This window comes from Chrysemys picta, chromosome 3, assembly GCF_011386835.1.
Source record: "Chrysemys picta bellii isolate R12L10 chromosome 3, ASM1138683v2, whole genome shotgun sequence".
Lineage (NCBI taxonomy): Eukaryota > Metazoa > Chordata > Testudines > Emydidae > Chrysemys > Chrysemys picta.
In genome coordinates, this window is record NC_088793.1 from 89931764 (window position 1) to 89955335 (window position 23572).

The window sequence follows — 23572 nt, forward strand, 5'->3', positions numbered from 1 at the left end:
CTACACTGCTTTCTAAACTGAGTTCAAAGAAGGGCATCAAAGTAAGTGAATAAGTAAAACAAGTCATTAAAGTTCAGGTTCTTTCCTGTGTCACAGAGGGGCAGGAAGGAAGGCAAACACAACCTTAAGTCTTCTAGCAAGAGGAATGCATTACTTAGTAAAAAGAAAAAAGTCATAGCTCTTTGTATAGGTTGTTAGAAAAATATGGATTACATTTATATTAATAACGTTTTAAAAAATCTACAAGCTGTACTGCACAAATTCCATCTGTCTTCTAGGTGGAAACTCTGATTGCACTAGTTTCTCAAACTAATATTTCCAGCTTTTTTTTTTTTTTTTAATTCACCACAATTAAGACAGTAACTGCTTGGTAAATGGAAATTACTAGTGATTCAACCAAGTCTTCTCAAGTATGTTAAATATGTAGTTAGGATGAATCATTTACTTCATTAAAACAAAAAACCAACACTTATTCACAATTTGTCTTCCTGTAAGTTTCTCGGAACCATAGCATAGCAAAAACTCTTAGTATGCAAATAAATTTCCTAGCATTGTATAATTTTGGGCTTTTCTTTATTTGCACTGGATAAAAGGCATCTGACCTAACATCTGGTTTGTTTTTCAGAAGAAGCACTTTCTCTGTATTTGCAATTATCAAGTAGGAAATTGAGACTTTTAGATAAGAATTTGATGTTTTGCTAAAGGTGTAGTATCTGTGATAATAGAATGCAGTGTCTCAGTCAAATGCCTTCTCTCCCACACTGAATCTATGTTCAGCTTATATCCACTGCTGGTGACAGCAAGTAAGCAAAGGGAAAATGAATTGTGTTGATTAAAGGAATCTGAACCGAGGGGGCCCATGGAAGGTCAGTGGTATTATTGTATTGCTATGCTGTTCACAGGGGTCTGAACAACAGATCACTTCCATATCTCTGCAATTGACTGCACAGGACTAACTTAACAGGACTAGTTCAAAACGATTCCCTTCAGACTCCTACAAAGATTTTTTTTTTAATTGTCGTAATCAACCTCTCCTATTAGCCTTCGGGTGAAATGGGAAGAAAAGCTGTTTCAAAGCTTTCACACAAATTCAGTTTGTGTGAAAATTGTGTTCAAATAAATTGTGGCTTTTAATTAATAATAATAATAATAATTAATAGTTTTGAAGTAGTACCCACAGTGTGCTACATGCTGTATAAACACATAACAGAAGGTGCATACCCTGTGGCTAAGAGCTAATAATCTTTACAAAATAAAAATGTTCTTACCTCCAATTTAAATAAACTTGGTGACGTTCCCCAATTTTTAGGTGTTTACATGAAGTGTGTATAGTTGAGGGACAACCCTTTTTCTAAAGCCGAGGTTTTGATCTAAGACTGTCATGGCTTCTTTAAGGGATGAGGAAGTTAATGCAAGGCATTTACAAAGCCACTTCTTTAGGGAACGAGAACAAAAACTTATTCCCTGGCCTCTTTTTTCTGCTCTCAAATGACTAATGTGTTTTTGTACCAAAGTAGTTTACAGAAAATGCCTGTTGTCTTCAGTGTCTTTTTTTTCAGGTGCTCAGCGTCTTGCAGGATCAGAATTCATGTGATTAATGAAATTATTATTGTAATGTTACATCTTCTTTCCATCTTGATTCACTCCCCTTATATTCTTTACAGAGACTCTGTAAATGATGTTTGATTTATTTCCCAATCTTTCCTCTTTCTGTCTTCTCCTTTTCTGACCCATCATACTCTGGTGGAAAAGGCTGGCTCCTACTGAAATCCTAGGAAAAACACCAGCTGCAAGTATGTCCTTCACAAAGAAAATACAAATTTAATGAGTGCTCTTTTGTTTCCAGTTATATATAATGTTTCATCATTAAAAGAGTGAGAAAATTAAACAAAAAATACCCATCACTCACAACCTCAGCAGCTAACAACTTCCATTTTCATTAGTTATTTTTGTCTTTATGCTTGTAACTAAATTCGTCATGCAAATCAGATGTAAAGTTGTGGTAATAGTTGTAGGTTTTTCAAGTGTGTGTCATAACAAAATGAACAGTTCATCAAGAAACTATAGGAATTCTTCATGCTGCTCCTCAGTCAGTTACAGCATATCACAAATAACTAGTGTGTGAAATTAGGATGTCCCTAGGTTTGGGAGGTTGGTTGGTTGGTTGGTTGGTTTGAGACTTTTTTTTCTCCTTCTCTATTTCAAAAGTGTGGCAGACTCCCATCAGTGAAAACTGTAAAGACAATTGGAATGTGTCCCAGAATTTTGAAAGAAATGAACTCACAGCAGTTCCTCTGTGTGTAAAAACTCTGACTATAGGAACGCATGTAGTGACAGGAAATTACTGACAGATATTGTGGACACCAGCAGTGAGCAGGACCCTGTAAACACTCATTTTACAGAGAGTTGTCTAATAGTTAGTTTGGGTTGCAAGCCAGGTCCCATGAGTTTTATTCCCAACACTCCCTCTGAGTGACCTTGGAAAAATCACTTAATGTCTCTGTGCCTGTTTACCCATCTTTAAAACGAGTATAATAATATTTACAGTAACCATCTGGGTGAGATGTTGTGAGGCTTACTGAATTTATGTCTGTGAAGCAATATGATGTCTTTGGGTGAAAGGAATTATTATATTAGTGCATAGCTAATGATTTATTGGACTGAATGGGAATTTTGTTTTAGAAATATCTAGTTATAGTGGTCACTAGTCAAACACCTGACATTTACACAATATTATGGGCTTTTTCCTGTCACTTTTGGTGTTTTCTAGGCCCAAATCCCACTGCTGATCTCAATGGTCCGGCTTGCAGGATCAGCCTGAGAGAGACCAAGAGCAGGCCTACCTGCTTCAGGCAAGGCCTTGGGCCTGCCTCCTGTACTCTCATCCCTACCCTCAGTAAGATCACATCCACATGCCTTTAGTGAGCCCTAAACTTGGTACTAAGTGTCTGGAGAATCAAGCCCTTTAAAGGTACTGTAAGGCTTAATCAAGGATTGTAATGTTAAACTGATGTCTTTAGACTTACACAGTATGGACCTGATCCTGCAGACACTTAGCCCCCTCAGCTGGTGTAAATTGATGGAACTCCATTGAAGTCAGTGGAGCTCTGACACTTTACACCAGCTGAGAATTTGGCTCTTTGCACTGTACTTTGAGGGCAATGGGACTATTCACAGTAGTAACCACTCTGCTCAATATCAAGTATTAGTGGGACCAGGCCCTATGATGGGTAAAAGACAATGGTGTGGCATAAACATGGATTCTATATCTGTTAACCAAAAAATTGACACAGCTGGTAAATAATGCTCCTAAAAGATGTAATCACGGTGTGTGAACAAGGCACCTATAGATTTTGCTTTTCTAAATGTTTGATTTTCAGTTTGATTTTTTCCATCATTCCCATTCTTCTTTTTGAGTGTTTATATTTGTTTTCTTTAACTCTTACTGACAAAAAAAACCCTACAACTCTGCTCCCTTACTTTTTTATTTGCTAATCTACCATTTACAGATTGTGAAGTTAATGTTTCATCCAGGTTTTAGGACTGGTTTCCCATTCAGGTCTTTCATGTCACTCAGACTTTTGGCCATGTTCATCATGGGCTAAAGACATCTTACAATGTAGGGCCAGAATCTCTTCTGCCATCTTCTCCTTTTGACTAATCAGTTGATGCAAAGCAGCCGTGACTAGTCAGATGAGAATCCCCCCAGCAATTAGGTGCTGTCAGCTGGAGTACTGCAGGTAGAGTTTGTTCCTGCACCAACTGCTCTCAGCCCCCAGTATAGAGGGCATGTTTGGAGAGAAGGAGGGCAGAGCAGAGAACAGCAGCATTCCACCAGTTTTTGGCTGACATATGATTCCTTAGGGACCATACAGAGCTGATATAAGTTCGAGCAGACCCTGGGCTGCTTCAGCTCAAGGCTGTGGCTGGAGTAGCTGTGGCTTCAGAATCAGCGATCTGTAAACAACTTTCAGATTCCAACCAGATCTTGGCATGTGTGAGAATCTAGTCCAAAGGCCTCTCCATTTACTCTTTTCATTTTAATAGATAGATAGTAGAAAGAGCACTACTTTGTAACTGCAGTTAATAAAGGAAAAAGTGATAGTAAGCATTCAGGAAGCTTTTCAGAGATTAGGGAAAAAGAAATGTCTTGAATAAGTGGTCAAGAGGGCCTGTCAGAATTATTGTAATCAATGGTGCAATAGTATGGCGCAGTATTTTGAGGAAGCCTCTGAAAGACATGACTAGAAATCTGTATTTGAGACTTTGAAGGTCCTAGTTGGATATTCATTCTCATGGCTTCTGCCAGTTAAGGACAAAAATGGAAAATATTAATAGGATATTGATGCACAACTTGAGCACTGGCATAAGCACTCTTGTGAATTCATAACTCCCACCAAGATATAAACTAGTCCAAAAATAAACCCAAATGAAAACAGGCTGGTAACATGAGAGGAAGTGATATTTGTGGTTGAACAGTTACAGAATGATAAAGCACCTGGTCTTGACAAAATTATATCAGAACAGCTGCAGAGTGGAGGCCCAAATTTAGTTCACTGGTTTTATCGAGTTGCCTAAACAGTTTGGGAAACTGGTCACTTTCCAGAAGGTTTGGAAAGAGGCTGCATCATCATTTTTTCAAAAAAGAGTGATCCACTTGCTCAAACAATAGAGGAATAACACTGCTGCCAGTCCTAGGGAAGGGGTTTACAATCATACTACTGAATTGACTGAAATACTGTCCCAACCCAAAAATGGGAGACGACCGCTGTGGTTTCTGTACAAACCATGCTATATACGCTCTGTGGAATGTTATTGGCAAGCCAGACTGACAAAAGGAAGTTAACATGGCATTTATAGACTCAGTGCATCAACCACTACTGTGGAAATTGCTGCGCCAGTCCAGGGTGCCTCAGGACTGAGTGTACCTAGTGGAGGAACTGTACCACGGTTGCATTACAGACTTGTTTTCAGTAAATCAGTGGTATGTCAGGGATGCATTCACTCACCAACCTTATTTCCTGTTCTAAGAGACTATCTGACCACAAAGTTGATTGAAACCAAAGGAGGCGATGGAAAGTTAAAGATTCTTTAGAAGATCTCAAGTATGCAGATGATATTGCATTACTTGGAGAGATTATTGACCAACTACAGCTAATGCTGGAAGAGCTGAGAAAAAATTAGGTCCCTGCAGCTGTGCCTGCTGAGTCTCCTGATAACCTAAGGAGTCAGCTAGGCTGCCTGACAGATGCCCTGCCTGATTGGCTGAGGAAGTCAGCAGGGTGCTTCTTAAGCCCAGCAGCAGCAGTAGGTCGTTGGCTGCTCAACGCATATGTCCATGGACTCTCTGCCTCCCTGTGCTCTCCTCGCTCTAAGCCTGCTCCTGTTTTGTTCCTTCAGTGCTCCAGCCCAAATCCTACCCTGCACCCAGCCTTGTTCCCATTCTCCCAGCCCTGCTCCTGCCTTCCCTGAGTCCAGGTAATCCAGCTGTGTCCCTTGACTCTGATTCCTGGCTCAGACTCTGTCTCGACCCTTGGCTCTGGCATTCGGAGTCTGATTTATGTTCTGATCTTCAGCTCTGATCCCCAGCTCTGATTCTGCTTTGAGTTTGGGCTCTGGCCTTTGGACTCTGAGCACTAGGCCAGACTCCTGTTCCAACCAGTAGGCCTGATCACCTGCGATATGATTCCCTGACAGACTCTGTGGGACTTAAGATCAGTGATGATAAAATAAAAGGTGTGGATGCCTTTTATAAAATAGAAACGAATGATCTGCTGACGTGCACCTAGATGGCAATAACATTGAATGGATGAATAGTTTTACATTAGGAGGCTCTATAACTGAAGAAGTCACATGTCAGATCAGTCTTGCATCAATGACAGTTCAGTATCTTCAAAGGCATCTGTGTGGGTGGCAGGATGTCTGCGTGATAACTAAGATATGAGTGTTCAATGCAGTACTGATGACAACCCTGTTATATAGAGCAGAAACATGGCCATAAAAAACACCTGAGGAGAGGAAACTAAACAGTTTTCAGTTCAAAAGTTATGGTGTATCTTAACATCCATTGGTTTGATTTTGTTACAAATGAGGAGATACTTAGACGATCCCAGAAAGTTGCAGTCTTGCACCAGTTGAGAACAAGTAGACAGCAATGGTAGGGTCATGTCCAACGTGCAGAAGAAGGTACGCTTTTACAGTATGTTTATAGAGGTGAGGTGAGGTGAAAGGAAGTAGAGCACAAGGCTAACCATGAATGTAGTTGGAAATGCAATTTTGAGAGTTTTAAGATGCCTAAAACCTTCCATATTGACTCTTGCTGAAGGAAGAAGACTTGCAAGGGATGGTTCAAGATGGAAATCCTTTCTACGTGCCACCATGGCTACACCATAGCCAAGTGGATCTGCTGCTGCTTCTTAGGATTTGAGGCAAAGTGTTGCCATCCATATGGCTTTGGAGGTCAGACACTGGTTCTTAGAGGCTGTGGGATTTTTGCTGCCCAAATTGACATAAACAACATCTAAGTTCCTGTCAGTGGTTTACTAATATATTTAACAGCAAAAGTGAATGAGCAAATCTTTCTACTGCAGAAAAAAAATCTTATAATGTTGATTTATCTGGGATAAATGAGGGATGTGTATAAATTGCTAACGTGGCACCTCTTCACTGTCAATCTTTCCTAAACACTTTTTTTTTTTTTTGGTGGGGGATAAATGGGTGAGTGTTTTCCTGAAGAATCCTCTGTTTTACTGCGTGAAGAATATAGGATGGTAATGAGTGACAGGACTGCAAACAGGTTCTGAATAGTACAGCCCATGGATATCAACCAGAAATCTTTCACTCTGTGGAGGAGTGTGTGGAGTAAAAACATTTCTACCACATTCCTAGTCTCCCCCGCCCCCTCAGGAAAAAAAAGACTGCTGAGAAGAACTATTCCTGGGCAGGGGGCCTAAGAACAAGGCATGCAGGCCAAATGTTTTTACGCATAATCCATTGGCTGGGCGATGATCCTGTTCACAATAACCACACACATTACTCATGGTCGTGCTAAGACTGCCTGTACAATGAGGCTGTGTGTGGGGCTGCAGCGGGCCAGAGTATGGGTGCATTCTAATGCTGGTTTTTGCCTCCAATTTTTTGAACCATATCGGGGGAAATTAATTACTAAAGGGTGTCCCAGATTTGCTTAGCAATTAAAAGTTCAAATGTGATTTAATCGCAGCCCTGTCTCCTGCACTGGAAGGCATTGTACTTTAGGAAGGTACAATGTCTTCCAAAGTTTGCTGCCATATAAGGGGAGCAAACCCAGTGCTTACATTCTGTAAGGGTGTGCAGTGTACACTACTTGCCAGGTGCTGGTGCTAGTGTGTGCTAGCAAGAAGCAGCCCTTGTGTACAGGAGAGTGCAGGGATTGTGATTGTGTCCCATCTGTGTGCAACAGATACAACCATGTTGGAGGTTCTTCGGCCTTCCTCTCTTTTGCATTCATGTGGAAGCCTGACAAAATCTGCTAGAGCTGGTTGACTTTTTATTTATTTTTTTAATTCTTTTGCAACAAAAATCCCTTTTTACCAGCTTAATTAATTTTGTTTTTACTTAAGGATTTTTTATTCATTCAAGATGTAGCTTTCAGATGTTCTTGTTGTTCTTACTATAGGGTTTACAGGGAATATCTGTAAATTTGCAAAAAACAAAAAGAAAGTCTGGGATTGTCTCTGGAGAGAAAGCTGACATTTTTATTCTAGTCATACTGGACCAGAGAGAAATTAAATGTGAAGAATGACTCCAATATTTAACCCACAACCTGTTGCTGAAGAAATTTTAATTAGGCATTGCAGACACCTGTCTCTTCTTCTTATCCCATTGCTGCTCTGTGGTCTGGTTTGTTTGAAATGCATTGCTGTCATCACTCTTGTAATGGGTGTGCAGGTGTGTCTATCACATAAATTACTTCCAAGTCTAGTATTAATGAAAATGTTTGTTGGCAGTCCCAACTAAAAGACTGAAGTATGAAGACTTAACTACTCATACCCCCTGTTGGTGGTCACTCTAGGTCAGACTTACGGGCACACTGGTGATGTGGTGAAGTGAAATCCTACCTCACTGTTGCTTTCTGCTTTCCTGTTCTATAGATAGATTTTTCTTTCCAGGATTGCCAATCTGGCACTCTTCACGAGCACAAATAATTTTAAAGGCTTCATGATTATTGGCTAATAGAAACTTTAGGAGGGTGTAATTTGAATCCATAGCCAGGGAATCTTTATGTGGTTTCAGTAACATGTAAGATCAATAACATTGACCTTTCCTTAACTGCAGGCTGAGTCTCTTCCTAGTCAGATATGGAACTCTGGTAATCAGGCATTGGGGATGAGACTGGGAGCTTCTTAAGCATACTCACAGAGTAACCCTGGTATCTTTTTATAGGGGTACAAGTGAAGGACAAAGCTTGGGAGTTCTCAAATTTGAGATCAAGGTTTGGTTTTACAATCAAGGCACCCTTTTCATTTGGAGATTACCACAATGGGAAAATAATAAAATATGAGCACAAAAAATCCCCTAATATGTGGCATGAAGGCAGCCATTATATTTAACAATTTTTGTTTTGTTGGTTTGGTTTTAGTTCTGTTAAGAAGTTTGGGCTCTAACCCTAAGCCTTATTCTCTCCCTATAGAGCAGTACAAGGGAGAAATTCCAGCTTCAAGATGGAGCAGTTCTCTCACTTGAAGAATGTCAGTGCATTTTCTCAGATTACAATTTAAATTGCTTAATGAATCTGGCATAAAGATCCACAGAGACAGAAGTATGATCTTTTTTCTCCTGCCAATAAGCAGGGCCCTGACCTGTATACAAAGGCTTGTATGTGCTTTTTTGAATAATCAACTGGATAATTGGTATTTGCTTTTTGCAGCTCTCCTCCAGCTGGAAAGTGAATTTTCGTTTGATAGATAATCTAAATTGAACTCTAAATTGCCCTTAAAGATTTTCTTGGAAAGGTATTATTTGTGTACAAAGCAAACCAAAACAGCTGTCTTGAACAAAAGAATTGCTCAGCTTCTGGGTGATATGCTGTACTTGAAAACTAAAGGTGTTAGCTATCTCCACCTGTTCTCAGCAATGGAGAGAAACAAATATCTAGATCTGAATATGCCAGTCAAACTCATTTTTTCCCTGCAAAATAGACGCACTTAGAGAAAGTAGCACCAAGGAGTGCTAAAAAATTATCCTGGTTTCCTGAGTCAGGTCAAGCTGATGAATCAATAGATTTATCTTGGTCAAAGATTGTTGGCGTCTATCGGTCTGTCTACACTGCAGCTAGACAACTGTAGCTGGCCTGTGCCAGCTGACTCAGGCTCACAAGGCTCAGGCTGTGGGGCTGTTTAATTGTGGTGTAGATGTTCAGGCTGGAACCCGGGCTCTAGGACCCTGCAAAGTGGGAGGTCCCAGAGCTCAGGCTGCAGCCTGAGCCCAAATGTCTACACTGCAATTAAACAGCCCCTCAGTTTGAGCCCTACAAACCTGTGTCAGCTGCAGTGTAGACAAGGCCGGCTCCAGGCACCAGCCGAGCAAGCTGGTGCTTGGGCGGCAGATTGAACGAGGTAGCATTCCGCCCAATCCTAGGGCGGCATGGCCGCTTTTTTTTGTTGTTGTTGTTCCGCTCCGGCCGCCCTGTAGGGGGCGGCGGCGTAGAGGACGGGAGCACCCTGCAGCAAGCCCGGCAGGGCAGTCCTCGTCCTTCCCTCCCTGCCGACCGGAGCGGAGCCCTCCCTGCAGGGGGCACGGTGGGAGGGGCCGCGTGGCAGCGTCCCGCTGTAGCCCTGGCCGCTCCCCTTCTCTCTCTCTCCCACCCGCTCCCTTTCTCTCCCCGCCCGCCTCCCCCCCCCCCCCCTCCCTCCCCCCCGCTAGCCGGTCCCTCTGTACTCACACTCTGGCCACGCCGCAGGTTGTTTTTTTTTTGCTTTGCCGTTCTGGCCGCCCCAGTTTTGGTTTGGTTTTTTGCTTGTTTTTTTTGCTTGGGGCGGCCAAAAAGCCAGAGCCGGCCCTGAGTGTAGATATATCCTGAGTCTGTCTTCTATTGTGGTCTCAGTGTGTATTGTCAAATTTCTTCTCTCCCATAGTTAGTTGCAATGGGAGATTAACAGGGGTCGTGACATAAATGTATCTGACATGACCCCTATTGTGATCAACAGTTATTCCAACATGTTCTAAAATTGTAAGAAAGCAGTTGAGTGGAAAACGAGGTGCAAAAGTTCACAAATCTGGAGGCGTATGTTGGGTTGTCTGCTGTTCTCTGCTATGATGGTCTGAAATTATACTTTGCACACAAATGGCTTTTGCAGATTTACTATAGTGTGGTTTGCAATTTTGCTTAACTTTTTGCAGAGGCCTGCTGGAGTTTTTTCTGACTGCTGTGGTAGAATATAGCATCTCTGAAGGTGAATTGCAGAGCAACAATAACAACAATAAAATCAGAAAAAATGTTTAATACATGTTAAGTCTTTAAGACTTATAGAGAGAGAGAGTATCAGATCTTCACTTTTTGCAAGGGGACCTGAATAGTAATTCCCAAGAGCAGGGAAGGATGAGGGAAGGATGCTGAATCTTAGACAATCAAAATAATATTTTCCCTATGGTTACTCTGACATTCAGCATACACTCTCTCCTAAAGTGAGAGAAGGCAGAACAGTAGCTGAGGTTATAGCCTCATGCATCATGATGTCTCAGGTCCTCCAGCAAAGAACAGGAAGTGAGGTATTCATATTACCTTAGATGGAAAAACAAATTGAAGATAACAATGTTTAAAGCGGACTTTATATGTCATAGAGAACCAGTTAAGAGCAAAACTGAAAGGTTTGGGGTGGTTTTGGTGTTTTTTCTCAGTTTGCTTTTTCAGTCATGTTGCTTGTAAGAAATAATAGTTTTATTAAGAAAACAGTGGATAGCTTCAGAACTTCTTAAAATAATATTTGTGGGCTAAATAGAGAAGGAAGATACAATATTGACTAATTATAATGATTGAGTTTATGTTGGGGTTTCTAATTTTATGTATTTATTTATTTATTTGTTTATTTAATTTCAGGGACATCACCCAAAAGCTCCTTATTCAGTATCTAAACAGTGGGGCTCTTTCTTTGTGGACAGCATCTCAGGATTGGAAAGTGCAGAGGAAACTTTAACTAACACATGGTCTTGCAAATGTATCAGTGCTTATAGCACTATTGCAATTCCAAGACTTGAAGCAATAGCAGGTAAGGAAGACTGTTCTTATTAGTGAATATTTAAAGTGTCCAGAAGTAATGCTTTTACATTGTAGATACTACCTTGAGAGAAATTCTATTTTCAAAACTCATCAAAACTAATTTTCCTGATAACACTCAACAGTAAACGGCCAGTCACTATTAATTATTTTGATGGTTATTTTCATAATAGTTGTAGGCTGGACTAGTTTGATTTTCATGGGTGCCTTTAAATATTCAGACTTTTATCTGATTCTCTTTGGTTTGACAATGGGGCTGGACATTTACTGAAGGATTTCTTCTATTTCTTGGTTTTTGCTTGGTCTTTCTCACAGAATTTTGCTACTTCTGCTCTTAATGCAGAGCAAAACTAGGAGATATACACACAAGCTAAGTTAGCCTTTTAAAAAAAAAAGCCAAAACTATTTGTTTCAGTTGATTTATCTTTTCTGGATCAGTTCACCTCTTTATCTGCAAAACAGGCCTGTCACCAGCAGTGGCAGTATGCTTTAACCCTGACCTAAAAGGGCTACCTCTCTGGAGATGAGAGGCAAGTTCAGACTCAAGGTTCATGCAACCATCTGTCTGTCTATTGAGACTGCCAACAAGGGTGCCAGTTTTGGTGGATTTTTGATATTATCACATGCCTAACAGAATCTGGACTGAGACCACTAACTCATTTCATTTTGTTAACCAAGCAGCATCTTATATGAATAACTTTGCATTCACAGTAGACTTGAGCTGGATTCAAAAGGTTGATGACCTACTAGTAGTGGTGAAGAGTTCTTCTTCCATTACCAGTCCTAGTCTAACCCATTCAATTTCCATGCTGAATACTCTTAACTCTTCATATCTTAAAGGAGTACATAGGTCATTGAATAAGTGTTATGATTAATTCAAAAAGTGCACCATTTAAAAGCCTCTTGGTTCAGTGTTGAGTCTATTTCATGCATAAAAAGAAAGTATAACTAGTCTGAGGCCTTGGCTACACTTGCGAGTTGCAGCGCTGTAAAGCCGCCCCCAGCGCTGTAACTCACTCCCCGTCCACACTGGCAAGGCATTTGCAGCGCTGTACCTCCGTGGTTGCAGCGCTGCATGTACTCCACCTCTCCGAGAGGAATAGCGAGTGCAGCGCTGCCGCTGCAGCGCCAGTGTGGCTGCCCAATGCACTGTGATTGGCCTCCAGAATTATTCGGCAGTATCCCACAATGCCTGTTCTAGCCACTCTGGTCATGAGTTCAAACTCTACTGCCCTGGCCTCAGGTAACCAACCATGTGACCCACCCTTGACATTCCCCGGGAATTTTAAAAATCCCCTTCCTGTTTGCTCAGCCCGGCGTGGCGTGGAGTGCTATCAGCGAATCTTTCCAGGTGACCATGCCTCCACGCACCAAGCGAGCCCCAGCACGGAGCAATGGTGAGTTGCTGGACCTCATCAGTGTTTGGGGGGAGGAAGCTGTCCAGTCCCAGCTGCACTCCAGCCGTAGGAATTACGATACTTTAAGGAAGGTATCAAAAGACATGATGGAAATGGGGCCATGACCGGGACGCCCTGCAGTGCGGGATTAAAGTGAAGGAGCTGCGGTGTGCCTACCGCAAAGCCCGCGACGCAAACGGCTGCTCGGGTGCTCCCCCCGCGACCTGCCGATTCTACAAAGAGCTGGATGCGATACTTGGGGTTAACCCCACCTCCCCTCCGAGCACCACAATGGACACTTCAGAGCCGGTGGGGGGGGAGGAGGAAAAAGAGGAGGAAAACGGGAGTGATGGTGGTGGATGGAGACACCCCAGAATCCCTGGAGCCATGCAGCCAGGGGCTCTTCTCGAGCCAGGAGGAAGGTAGCCAGTCGCAGCGGCCGGTACTTGGTGGAGGACAAACAGAAGAGCGGGTTCCCGGTAAGCGTTTTTTTTTTTTCGGGAAGGAATTTTTTCAGTGCGGGCTCTTTGGGAGAGGAGGATTAGGCATGCATGCCTAGGTACGGAATAGTGCATTGATGTGGTTTATCACATCGCAGTAATCGGCCTCGGTAATCTCCTCAAATGTCTCATCCAGAACGTGTGCAATGCGCTTGCGCAGGTTTATCGGGAGAGTCACCGTGGTCCTTGTCCCAGCCAGGTTAACGTGCCCGCGCCACTGTGCCGCGAGGGGTGGGGGGACCATTGCTGCACACAGGCAAGCTGCATATGGGCCAGGGCAGAAGCCACATTGCAGTAGAAGACCCTCCCTTGCTTCCCAGGTCACCCTCAGCAGCGAGATATCATCCAGGACGAACTCCTGTGGAAAATGTTGGGACAGTGTTCAGTGTAGGTGCCCCCTGAAGCTGTTGGCTCTCCCCAAGGCACAGAAACCCAGAGGACAGTGCAGCCCTGAAACAATCAGTCCCCCTTACTCACCATTTTGAGGCTCCCATTGGATATGTGTGCTCTGTTTCGGACGGAAAAATTATGCTATTGTGTAGACCCTGTGTGTTTTCTACTCCTTAAGTGCGGGGGGAATCATTACTCTGTCTGGTATAAACAATGCTGCCTCTGTTAAATGTTGCGTTTTGCCTATACAGCTGCATCAACCTTGAGACCTCAGCCGTCCCTCTTATCGCCTGCTCAGAGACTGCAAAGACGCAGGAAGAGACCGCGAAAAAGCAAAGAAGACATGCTGCAAGAAGTGATGTGGCAATCTATTAAAGAGAATGAGAAAGCACAAAACTGGAGGGAGAGAGAAAGCAGGATCCGCCAGGAAAACGCAGTGCACCGGCAGCAAAGCACTGATAGGTTCATAAGTATCCTGGAGCGCCAAGCAGACGCTATCCAGGAGCTGGTAGGCATGCAGAAAGAGGAGCAGTACCGCTAACGCCACCCCCCCCCCCAGCCCTTGTCCCAAAACTCTTTCTGTTGTGCCCCACTGTCACCTCCAACCCACTTTCCCCAACTTCCGTGTTCTTCACGCCACCCGCTGCCTCCAACACCAGTATCTTCACCACCCAGCCCTGAAAACCACAACCCTTACCCTCTGCACTCAACCGCCATCACCATGCAGTATAGCTGTCCTGAAGTGCAGCACTCACTGCACAGCACACCAGACAGGACATACACGAATCTGTGATTGTACCATTCCCCACTCCACCCCCTTGTTTCTTTTCAATAAATAATTTTTTTTTCTTTTCAATAAATGGATTCTTTGGGTTTGAAAACATTCTTTATTATTGCATAAAGTAAAAGACTCCTTAGCCCAGGAAATAAACAGGCACTGCAAATCTGCTTGTCTGCTTAGCAAACACTGATTCCTAAAGATTGGAACTACTGCACTTCACTCCCGTGCAGGGCCCCAGATATCACTGCTGGTTTTCAGCCTGAAATTGCTCCCTCAAGGCATCCCTAATCCTTGCAGCTCCGCGCTGGGCCCCTGTAATAGCCCTGCTCTCTGGCTGTGCAAATTCAGCCTCCAGGTGTTGAACCTCGGAGGTCCATGCCTGAGTGAAGCTTTCACCCTTCCCTTCACAAATATTATGGAGGGCACAGCACGCGGATATAACCGCGGGGATGCTGTTTTCGGCCAAGTCCAGCTTCCCATACAGAGATCGCTAGCGGGCCTTTAAACGGCCAAAGGCACACTCCACAGTCATTCGGCACTGGCTCAGCCTGTAGTTGAACCGTTCCTTGCTGCTGTCAAGGCTCCCTGTGTAGGGTTTCATGAGCCACGGCATTAAGGGGTAAGCGGAATCTCCAAGGATCACAATGGGCATTTCAACTTCCCCTATCGTGATCTTCCGCTCTGGGAAAAAAGTTCCGGCCTGCATCTTCCTGAACAGCCAAGTGTTCCGAAAGATGCGTGCGTCATGCACCTTTCCGGGACAGCCTGTGTTAATGTCAATGAAACGCCCACGGTGATCCACAAGCACCTGGAGAACCATAGAGAAATACCCCTTCCGATTAACATACTCGGATCCTAGGTGGGGTGGTGCCAGAATAGGAATGTGCATCCCATCTATCGCCCCTCCACAGTTAGGGAAACCCATTTGTGCAAAGCCATCCACTATTTCCTGCACGTTACCCAGAGTCACGGTTCTTCTGAGTAGGATGTGATTAATGGCCTTGCAAACTTGCATCAACACGATTCCAACGGTCGACTTTCCCACTCCAAACTGGTTTGCGACCGACCGGTAGCTGTCTGGAGTTGCCAGCTTCCAGATTGCAATAGCCACCCACTTCTCCTCTGGCAGGGCAGCTCTCAATCTCGTGTCCTTGCGCCGCAGGGTGGGGGCGAGCTCCTCACACAGTCCCATGAAAGTGGCTTTTCTCATCCGAAAGTTCTGCAGCCACTGCTCATCATCCCAGACTTCCATGACGATGTGATCCCACCACTCGGTGCTTGTTTCCCGAGCCCAAAAGCGGCGTTCCACGGTGCTGAGCATGTTCGTGAATACCACAAGCAATTTCGTATCGTATGCGTTACGCGGCTCGATAGCATCGTTGGACTCCTCACCCTCACTCTCGCTGTCACTTTGGATCTTAAAGAATAGTTCGACAGCCAAACGTGACGTGCTGGCGAGACTCATCAGCATACGCCTCAGCAGTTCGGACTCCATTTCCTGCAGACAGATCGCGCTGCACAGAAACTGTTGAAAGATGGCGCCAAAGGTGGACGGAAACAAAGGGATTTCTGGGATGCGAAGCGATGCATCACGGGGCATTGGGACAGGACCCAGAATCTCCCGCACCCACGCCCCCTTCCCACAACCCACGGCGCCAGAATGGGAAAAGGTGCTCTGTGGGATAGCTACCCATAATGCACTGCTCCCAATAGTGCTGCAATTGCCGCAAATGTGGCCACGACAGTGCGCTGGGCAGCTGTCAGTGTGGACAGACTGCAGCACTTTCCCAACTCAGCTGCACGAAGTCAGGTTTAACTCACAGTGCTGTACATCTGCAAGTGTAGTCAAGGCCTGAGAGAGAATCCCAGAGTTGCCAAACAAAGTTAATTCTACAGCCATTGCCAGCACATAGGCTGAATTACTACTCACACTTACAAAGGGCGATAATGTTTAGTAATCAGCTAAAGATACCACTGAATAGTTCTGTTCTGTGCCAGTATATTCTGAGAATGCAGCTACATTATAAGGATATTACAAAACAATTAGCCCAATACAATGTAACTTAATTATATTCTATCCTTGCTGCAGGCAAAGTTTCTATCATTCCAAAGTTAAGTGGCCCAATTACCTCTAGCCATGAAAAGAACTAAGGGAAAGGAAACCTCCGTGAAGTTCCCCTCACAGAGTTTTCCCTGATTCAGTCTAGTGGGTAGGGTTTGCGTATCCTTTGACAGCATTTTTGCCTTTGGATGCCATGAGTCCAGGGGAAATCTGCAGGGTCGGCCCTGTTTTGGGGCTACTTTCCCCACTGCAGTTCCCTGAAAACACAGCTCTTTTTCCTGGGCTGGCAAAGTCTTGAAGGGAGATTTCCCACTTCAGATGGTGGGGGACAGCACAAAGGTTAAGGCTGCTTTGCAGGCCTTAGAGGGCAGTGCATTGCACACTGACTCTCCCTCTCCCAGGCCTTCTCCACCTGTGGATTCTCAACACTGCAGAGTAGGGTGACTAGACAGCAAGTGTGAAAAATCAGGACAGGGGTGGGGGGTAATAGGAGCCTATATAAGAAAAAGACCCAAAAATCGGGACTGTCCCTATAAAATCGGGACATCTGGTCACCCTACTGCAGAGGGTTCTCTGTGGTGTCTGGATCCTGGCCACATGGGGCGGAAGAATTGTGTGTCATGGAGCGTTCCCTCAGTGTGATAAATATTAGGGAAATGATGACTCTGGAGGCTAAGATGTAACCCAGGCACATGAGCTAAGGGAAAAATCAGAACCAACATTTTTAAACTTGTAACTGTGCACATTATAGTAGAGGATAAGTAGAGCTGTATAAGAACTTTATACACTTCTTCAAAGAGAGAGTTTTTAAAAGGTCCATTCATTATTTGATGTTGGGGAGGTCCTGACCCCACTGCAGTGACTTGTCTGACTGACTTTAGGACAAGCTGTGTAAGTCTTGTTTGTCTTGGCTGGCCTAACCTTGATTTTTTGGCAGAGATTGTAAGTTCTGGTTTTGCTGCATTTGTTTTGGAATAACTAGCTAGACGACCAGCTATACGCGGTTGATTTGCTCTGGGGTGCTTTCTTTTTCCACACCAGTATGCTTGTTCCTGTCATGTCACAAACACATCGGCCATGCCTGAAAGACATTATCATTTAAACGCAAAGATCTGACAGAAATGTTCATGGAAATCCAAAGAATGACTTTGTCACAGGCTGGCTGGCCTTTAAGGGTTCAGCCTGTGACAGATCAGCTACCCTCCCTCACCACCAGCTGATCCTAATCGCCTGGAGCTCACATGGCTTAACTTAGATATCAGACCCAGCTGCTGGGGGAGAGCTGGAGATTTCCATAAAGAGCAAGGTGAGCTTAGCTGGAGTCAGGAGACCCAGAAGAGAGGAGATGGGGAGTGTCTTCTCTCTGAGAAGCAGCCTGAGGGAAGGCTGAGAAGTGGAAAGGAGAGAAGAGCAGACAGGGTGAGTTGGAAGCCTGATTGGAGGCAGGTACCCTGATGAGCTGCAGCCTGCCTGAACTCCTGTGGGAGGGGAGGAGTGGGTCAGCCCCTGGCTATTGGGGTTGTTTGAGGCACAAGAGCAAATGCTGAGTCATGGGGAAAGACTATGAAGGCTGAACTGTGCCTGTGAGGAAGACAAGGCCTGTTGAGCCTGGTGGGGCTAAAGATTCAGTTCTCACATTTTTAGTTGGATTTCAATAAAGAATTTTGCCTCCCTGGAAGGACCAAGACTTTGCAGAGTGGTCTGGCTGAAGGGACAGGACACTTGCAGTTGGAGTAGGCCAAAAGACAATGGGAAACTGAGGCAAGGGTTCTGCAATACCACATCTGGCCAGTAGAGGGCAAACTGAAGTGGCAACTCTGCCAGAAACTTGTGTACTGTTTTTTCATAGATTCATAGATTCTAGGACTGGAAGGGACCTCGAGGGGTCATCGAGTCCAGTCCCCTGCCCTCATGGCAGGACCAAATACTGTCTAAACTATCCCTGATAGACATTTATCTAACCTACTCTTAAATATTTCCAGAGATGGAGATTCCACAACCTCCCTAGGCAATTTATTCCAGTGTTTAACCATCCTGACAGTTAGGAACTTTTTCCTAATGTCCAACTTAAACCTCCCTTGCTGCAGTTTAAGCCCATAGCTTCTTGTTCTATCCTTAGAGGCTAAAATGAACAAGTTTTCTCCCTCCTCCTTATGACACCCTTTTAGATACCTGAAAACTGCTATTATGTCCCCTTTCAGTCTTCTCTTTTCCAAAGTAAACAAACCCAATTCTTTCAGCCTTCCTTCATAGGTAATGTTCTCTAGACCTTTAATCATTCTTCTTGCTCTTCTCTGGACCCTCTCCAATTTCTCCACATCTTTCTTGAAATGCGGTGCCCAGAACTGAACACAATACTCCAGTTGAGGCCTAACCAGCGCAGAGTACAGTGGAAGAATGACTTCTCGTGTCTTGCACTAACAGATGTGTTGTGAGCATCCCAGAATCATGTTTGCTTTTTTTTCAACAGCATCACACTGTTGACTCATATTTAGCTTGTGGTCCACTATAACCCCTAGAGATCCCTTTCTGCCATACTCCTTCCTAGACAGTCTCTTCCCATTCTGTATGTGTGAAACTGATTGTTCCTTCCTAAGTGGAGCACTTTGCATTTGTCTTTTTAAAATAGTGAGCATTATATCCAGAACAGGGACAATATTTTAGTAGAATTGGTTGATACTTTTTAAATAATTTTTTTTTTCCTTTAAAAAAATGACCTTTTTTTACCAAAACAAAATTTTCCGTCAAAAACTGTCAGCATTGTTGAAATTTTACATTTTATCACAAAAGCTTTTGGGGTTCTAAATTTTCATCAAAAACCCTGTTGAATATGTTATCGATAACAGGGTTTTTGTAAATGAAAATTTTCCATAATGTTTTTTATCATTTTTAATTTTTAAAATAATTGGGAAAACATGAAAAAATTGGGGGGGAAATATGGCTGTGTTTTGAAAACTTTGAAACAACAGCAACTTTGAAATTTCAATTTTTATCATCAAAATAGGTTTGACCAGCTCTACTATGCCTTTTAGGAGTTATACCTAAAGATTTTACACATGTAAAAGTAAACGGTTCAGTACTCAGTTAGCAAAATAGCTACATTATAAGAGCCATTTATCAAAGAGTATTTATAGGAAAGGTCTTTTAAAGTAGGTGCTGCTGTCAGAGCTTTTGCTTTATCCCATACAATCAAAATATAAAGCTAGTTGTATGTTTTAATAGATAAAATGATTCCTTTGCTGAAGAAAATAGTCTGGTGGCATCTTTCAGTGATGGTGTCATATCTCCTTCTAAAAGAGTTTTGCTTCATCTCTATCCCCATTTTATAATAATAATACTCTTATATAGCTGTCTTTTTATTTCAATAAAAATCATTGTTCTTTTTACTTCACTATCCTCACTTCAGAGATACTGAGGTTTGAAATGACAGCGGCATGATGTGAGTTCAACAGTGGGGACAGAAATTCTAAATTCTAAGCTTGGCTGTGATACTGAGTATGTCTACACTGCGATAAAAGACCCATGGCATGGACATGGCTGGCCCAGGTCAGCTGACTCAGGCTCGCAGGGCTTCGGCTGCGGGGCAATAAAATTTCAGGGTAAACTTTTGGGTTCAGGCTAGAGCCTAGGGTCTAAACGCATGGCTACACTAATTAAAAACCAGCAGATGGCCCATACCAGCTGACTTGGTATTGCAGGACTCGGGCTAAGAGGGTGTTTAATTGTGGTGTAGCCATTCGGGCTTGGGCTGGACCCAAGCTCTGGGACCTGCTCCCCTCACAGGGTTCCAGAGCTCAGGCTCCAGCCAAGCCTGAACATCTACACCTCAGTTAAACAGCCCCTTAGCCCGAGCTTGAGTCAGCTGCACAGGCCAGCTGCAGGTGTTTAATTGCAATAGACATACATAAGACCCCACAAGGGGAGAAGGTCTCAGAGTCCAGGCTCCAACCTGACCCTGAACATCTGTGCTTCAGGTTTATAGTCCCAGTGCCAGAGTCCCGCAAGCCAAAGTCAGCTTATCTGGGCTCTGAGACTTGGTGCCATATGGTTTTTATCATAGTGTAGACACTACCACTGACTCAGTAGCACTTACCCTCAGTTTCCCCATCTGTAAAGTAGGAATTGCTAGGTATTTTTATTATGTATAAATAAAATGTTACTTAAAACATTTCCTTCCAGATTCAGATACCTCCCATCCTCGTTTCCTCTCCCTTCAACTCTCCCTTTTTTCAGACTAGCTTTTTAAGATGTTAACTGTAAGTAAAGGTAACTTTTGTTTTTTCCATTCTGTCTTCCACCATTTGTACCAGCTTCAGTGTGGAGCATCTTTGGTTGCTCCTCCAATCATCTGTCTGAAAATGACAGCAGATAATAGTATGAACATCCCATTCTCTTCAGCAATAATCTGGGTTGCTCATTGGTTAAGAAAGAAAAGATTCTCTGCCTTTGGATTTTAGCTGATACTAGGGTGACCAGATGTCCCGATTTTATAGGGACAGTCCTGATTTTTGGAGCTTTTTCTTACATAGACTCCTATTACCCCCCACCCTTGTCCCGATTTTTCACACTTGCTGTCTGGTCACCCTAGCTGATACTATCATTGCCTCTTAAAATAGGACACCTGTCTTAATATTCCTTAATCATAAAACAAAGAATCGTAGAATATCAGGGTTGGAAGGGACCTCAGGAGGTCATCTAGTCCAACCCCCTGCTCAAAGCAGGACCAATCCCCAACTAAATCATCCCAGCCAGGGCTTTGTCAAGCCTGACCTTAAAAACCTCTAAGGATGGAGATTCCACCACCTCCCTAGGTAACCCATTCCAGTGCTTCACCCTCCTAGTGAAAAAGTTTTTCCTAATAGCCAACCTAAACTTCGTTTATTGTTAGAAATGCCCAGAAGACAAAAATAAATAAATAAAAATAGTATTATGTGGTGAGCCCCATGTATCTATTTCAATTTGCAATGAAACTGAAATAAAACTGTGAAAGTGAAATAAGTGTTATTTTAAGATATTATCTTCTTGACTTTTAAGCATATTTAAGGAAGTCAACTAAATAGGAGAGTTGCATTCTGAATTGTACCTTTGATAAAGTAAAGGGGAACTGAGATAAAAAATAATTATATTTATATAGCAGCTCAGCTCAAAGGGGCTGAAATCACTTCTATGAGCTAATTCTCACTTGCTTCCCCTAGTAGGTAGGGAAGTATTCTGAAGATGTGGAAACTGAATCACACAGAGGTTAAGTGACTTGTAGTCAAGTCCCTTAACCAGGAGGCCAGCCCTACAGTCCATGCTCTGTCTTTGTGTCCTTCCTCAATTTCGATCTCCGTCAGTTTCCGTTCACATTCTCCAAATAGAAGAATGGTGGCGGCCATATTTTCAAAAGCAGCCTCCAAAATTATATGTACAGTTTTGCATACCAGTTTGTACATACAGATTAGAGGCTTTGCATGTCTGAGGTTTTGCATAAACCTGGGTGTGTAAAATATCACCTCCTTTTTCAGAGGCTGTGTTTCAGTCACTTAGAAAATATGGCTCTGACATCTTGTGTGGTGTGAGGGGTGTCTCATTCTCACTTTTTGCTGTTGACTTTTGATCATGTTACCCATTATCCATTTAAATATATACATGTCCTGTTCAGTGTAGCTATTCCATCAACAATAGCCGGTATTATATATGGAGGATGTCCGGTCTAAACAATATATTACTTTCAAGCGAAGTATTTTCTTATTTCAAAAGGCCACTAAATGTCAAACCATTAGTAGTACCAATGCCACTGTTTTTAATTTGACCAGGAGACTAATATTTTTCTTGGTCCCAAGGTCTACAGCAGTGATATAAACTGTCATGATTTTATTGTGGATCTCCTTATATTTGATGTTTTTCTTATAGCCCTAGCTCCTGGAATCCTGTGTTATATAAGAGTCTGAGACTGAGTTCTCTCACTCACTCACGCTTTTTAAAAAATTTCTAGCTCTCATGGTTGCAGAGAAAAGTTTGAAAATGTGAAACCTAAAGGCCCCAAGCCCAGAAGCCAAATAAAAAGAACTCAACATTTATTAGTTTTTACAAAATCTCAGAATTTAGGCCAATCTCAAGATTTTGGGGCCTGTCTCATAACTTTTGAATGCTTGAGGTTGGGAGTACTGCTACAGACAAGGAACAAGAGAATGAGCCACCTGGAAGCTTTAAAATAGGTGTGGTTTAAAGAAAAATTAGTGGAAAACCTAGATATTTTCTGGGTGTAACCTTTATTTTACATTTTATAGCTGTTCTTTTAAAATGCAAACATTATTTTATATTCAGACACGCATTTCAAATCCATTCTCATTTGGGTTTAGGAGGATAATGCATATATTTGGAAATCTAACAAACCATCTAAAATCCAGTCATGCTGTGCCCATGTAAGTGCATAAGTATTCCTTCATGCCTTATCATTATTGCAATTAACTGATGGAAGAGCAAGATCCCAGTTGGTGGTATAATTTGTCAAAGCCATCTCTTTAAAGATGCCGAAGGGGGTATATTCTGTCTCCCAAAATATGCAAAGGGTCTAGGGGGGTCACTCTGCTTGTTGTGTAAATGTGATGATAAAATTGCCACTGAACCGTGTCAAAGAAGCTCATGTTTCTGCTTAGAGCTGCAACTTATGGGTGCGATAGAAAACAGAAGACAGATGTACCTGGTATAGTAGAAGTATTCTAGATTGCACCTCATACATCTGCACAATTCTATATTTTGCACCAAAAAATAACCGTTCCACATCTCTCCTTCAGTAAATATTTAATAGCTGAGTAGTCTAGAGAGATCTCATATTGCAAAGAAGTCATTAATTTTACCATTTATTTACTGGTATACTCAGAAATTTATCATAAATAATTAAGACTAAACTACAGTTGTCAACATAAACAAAGTACATATTATGAGGCATTTGTTCTATTTTTTTCAATTACATTTCTTCAATTAAGGTCCATTGAAATTAATGGGAGTCTTTCCAGTGCCTGCAGTGGGGTTACAAGCCTGTACTTGCTCAGATACTACAATGTGAAGGCCCTGTAAATACTTAGATAAATAAATTGCTCGTTCACTGGCAGAATCCATTAATCTGAAGTGTATCCCAGTCATTAGTGCAGATTAGTGAGGTTCAGCTGTATATTTTTTAGTCTCCAAGTACAAAGATAGAAT

At 42.8% G+C, this 23572-nt stretch overlaps 1 protein-coding gene across 4 annotated transcripts in view; it reads left to right on the top strand.

The window, feature by feature from the left end:
* The window catches only part of NT5DC1 (5'-nucleotidase domain containing 1), a 243109-nt gene that overhangs the window by 194798 nt on the left and 24739 nt on the right, over positions 1-23572 (top strand). For 2 of the 4 annotated variants that reach the window (XR_010599583.1, XM_065588355.1), the window contains exon 11: positions 11078-11246. Coding sequence is in view for 2 of the 4 variants with exons in the window: in XM_065588355.1 (XP_065444427.1) it covers positions 11078-11246 (169 nt within the window). In the remaining 2 variants the exon portion in view is untranslated. Of the gene's footprint in view, positions 1-10380; positions 10434-11077; positions 11247-12566; positions 13131-13792; positions 14392-23572 lie in introns of those variants that run through there. The other 2 variants (XR_010599584.1, XM_065588356.1) reach the window with 2 other exon arrangements.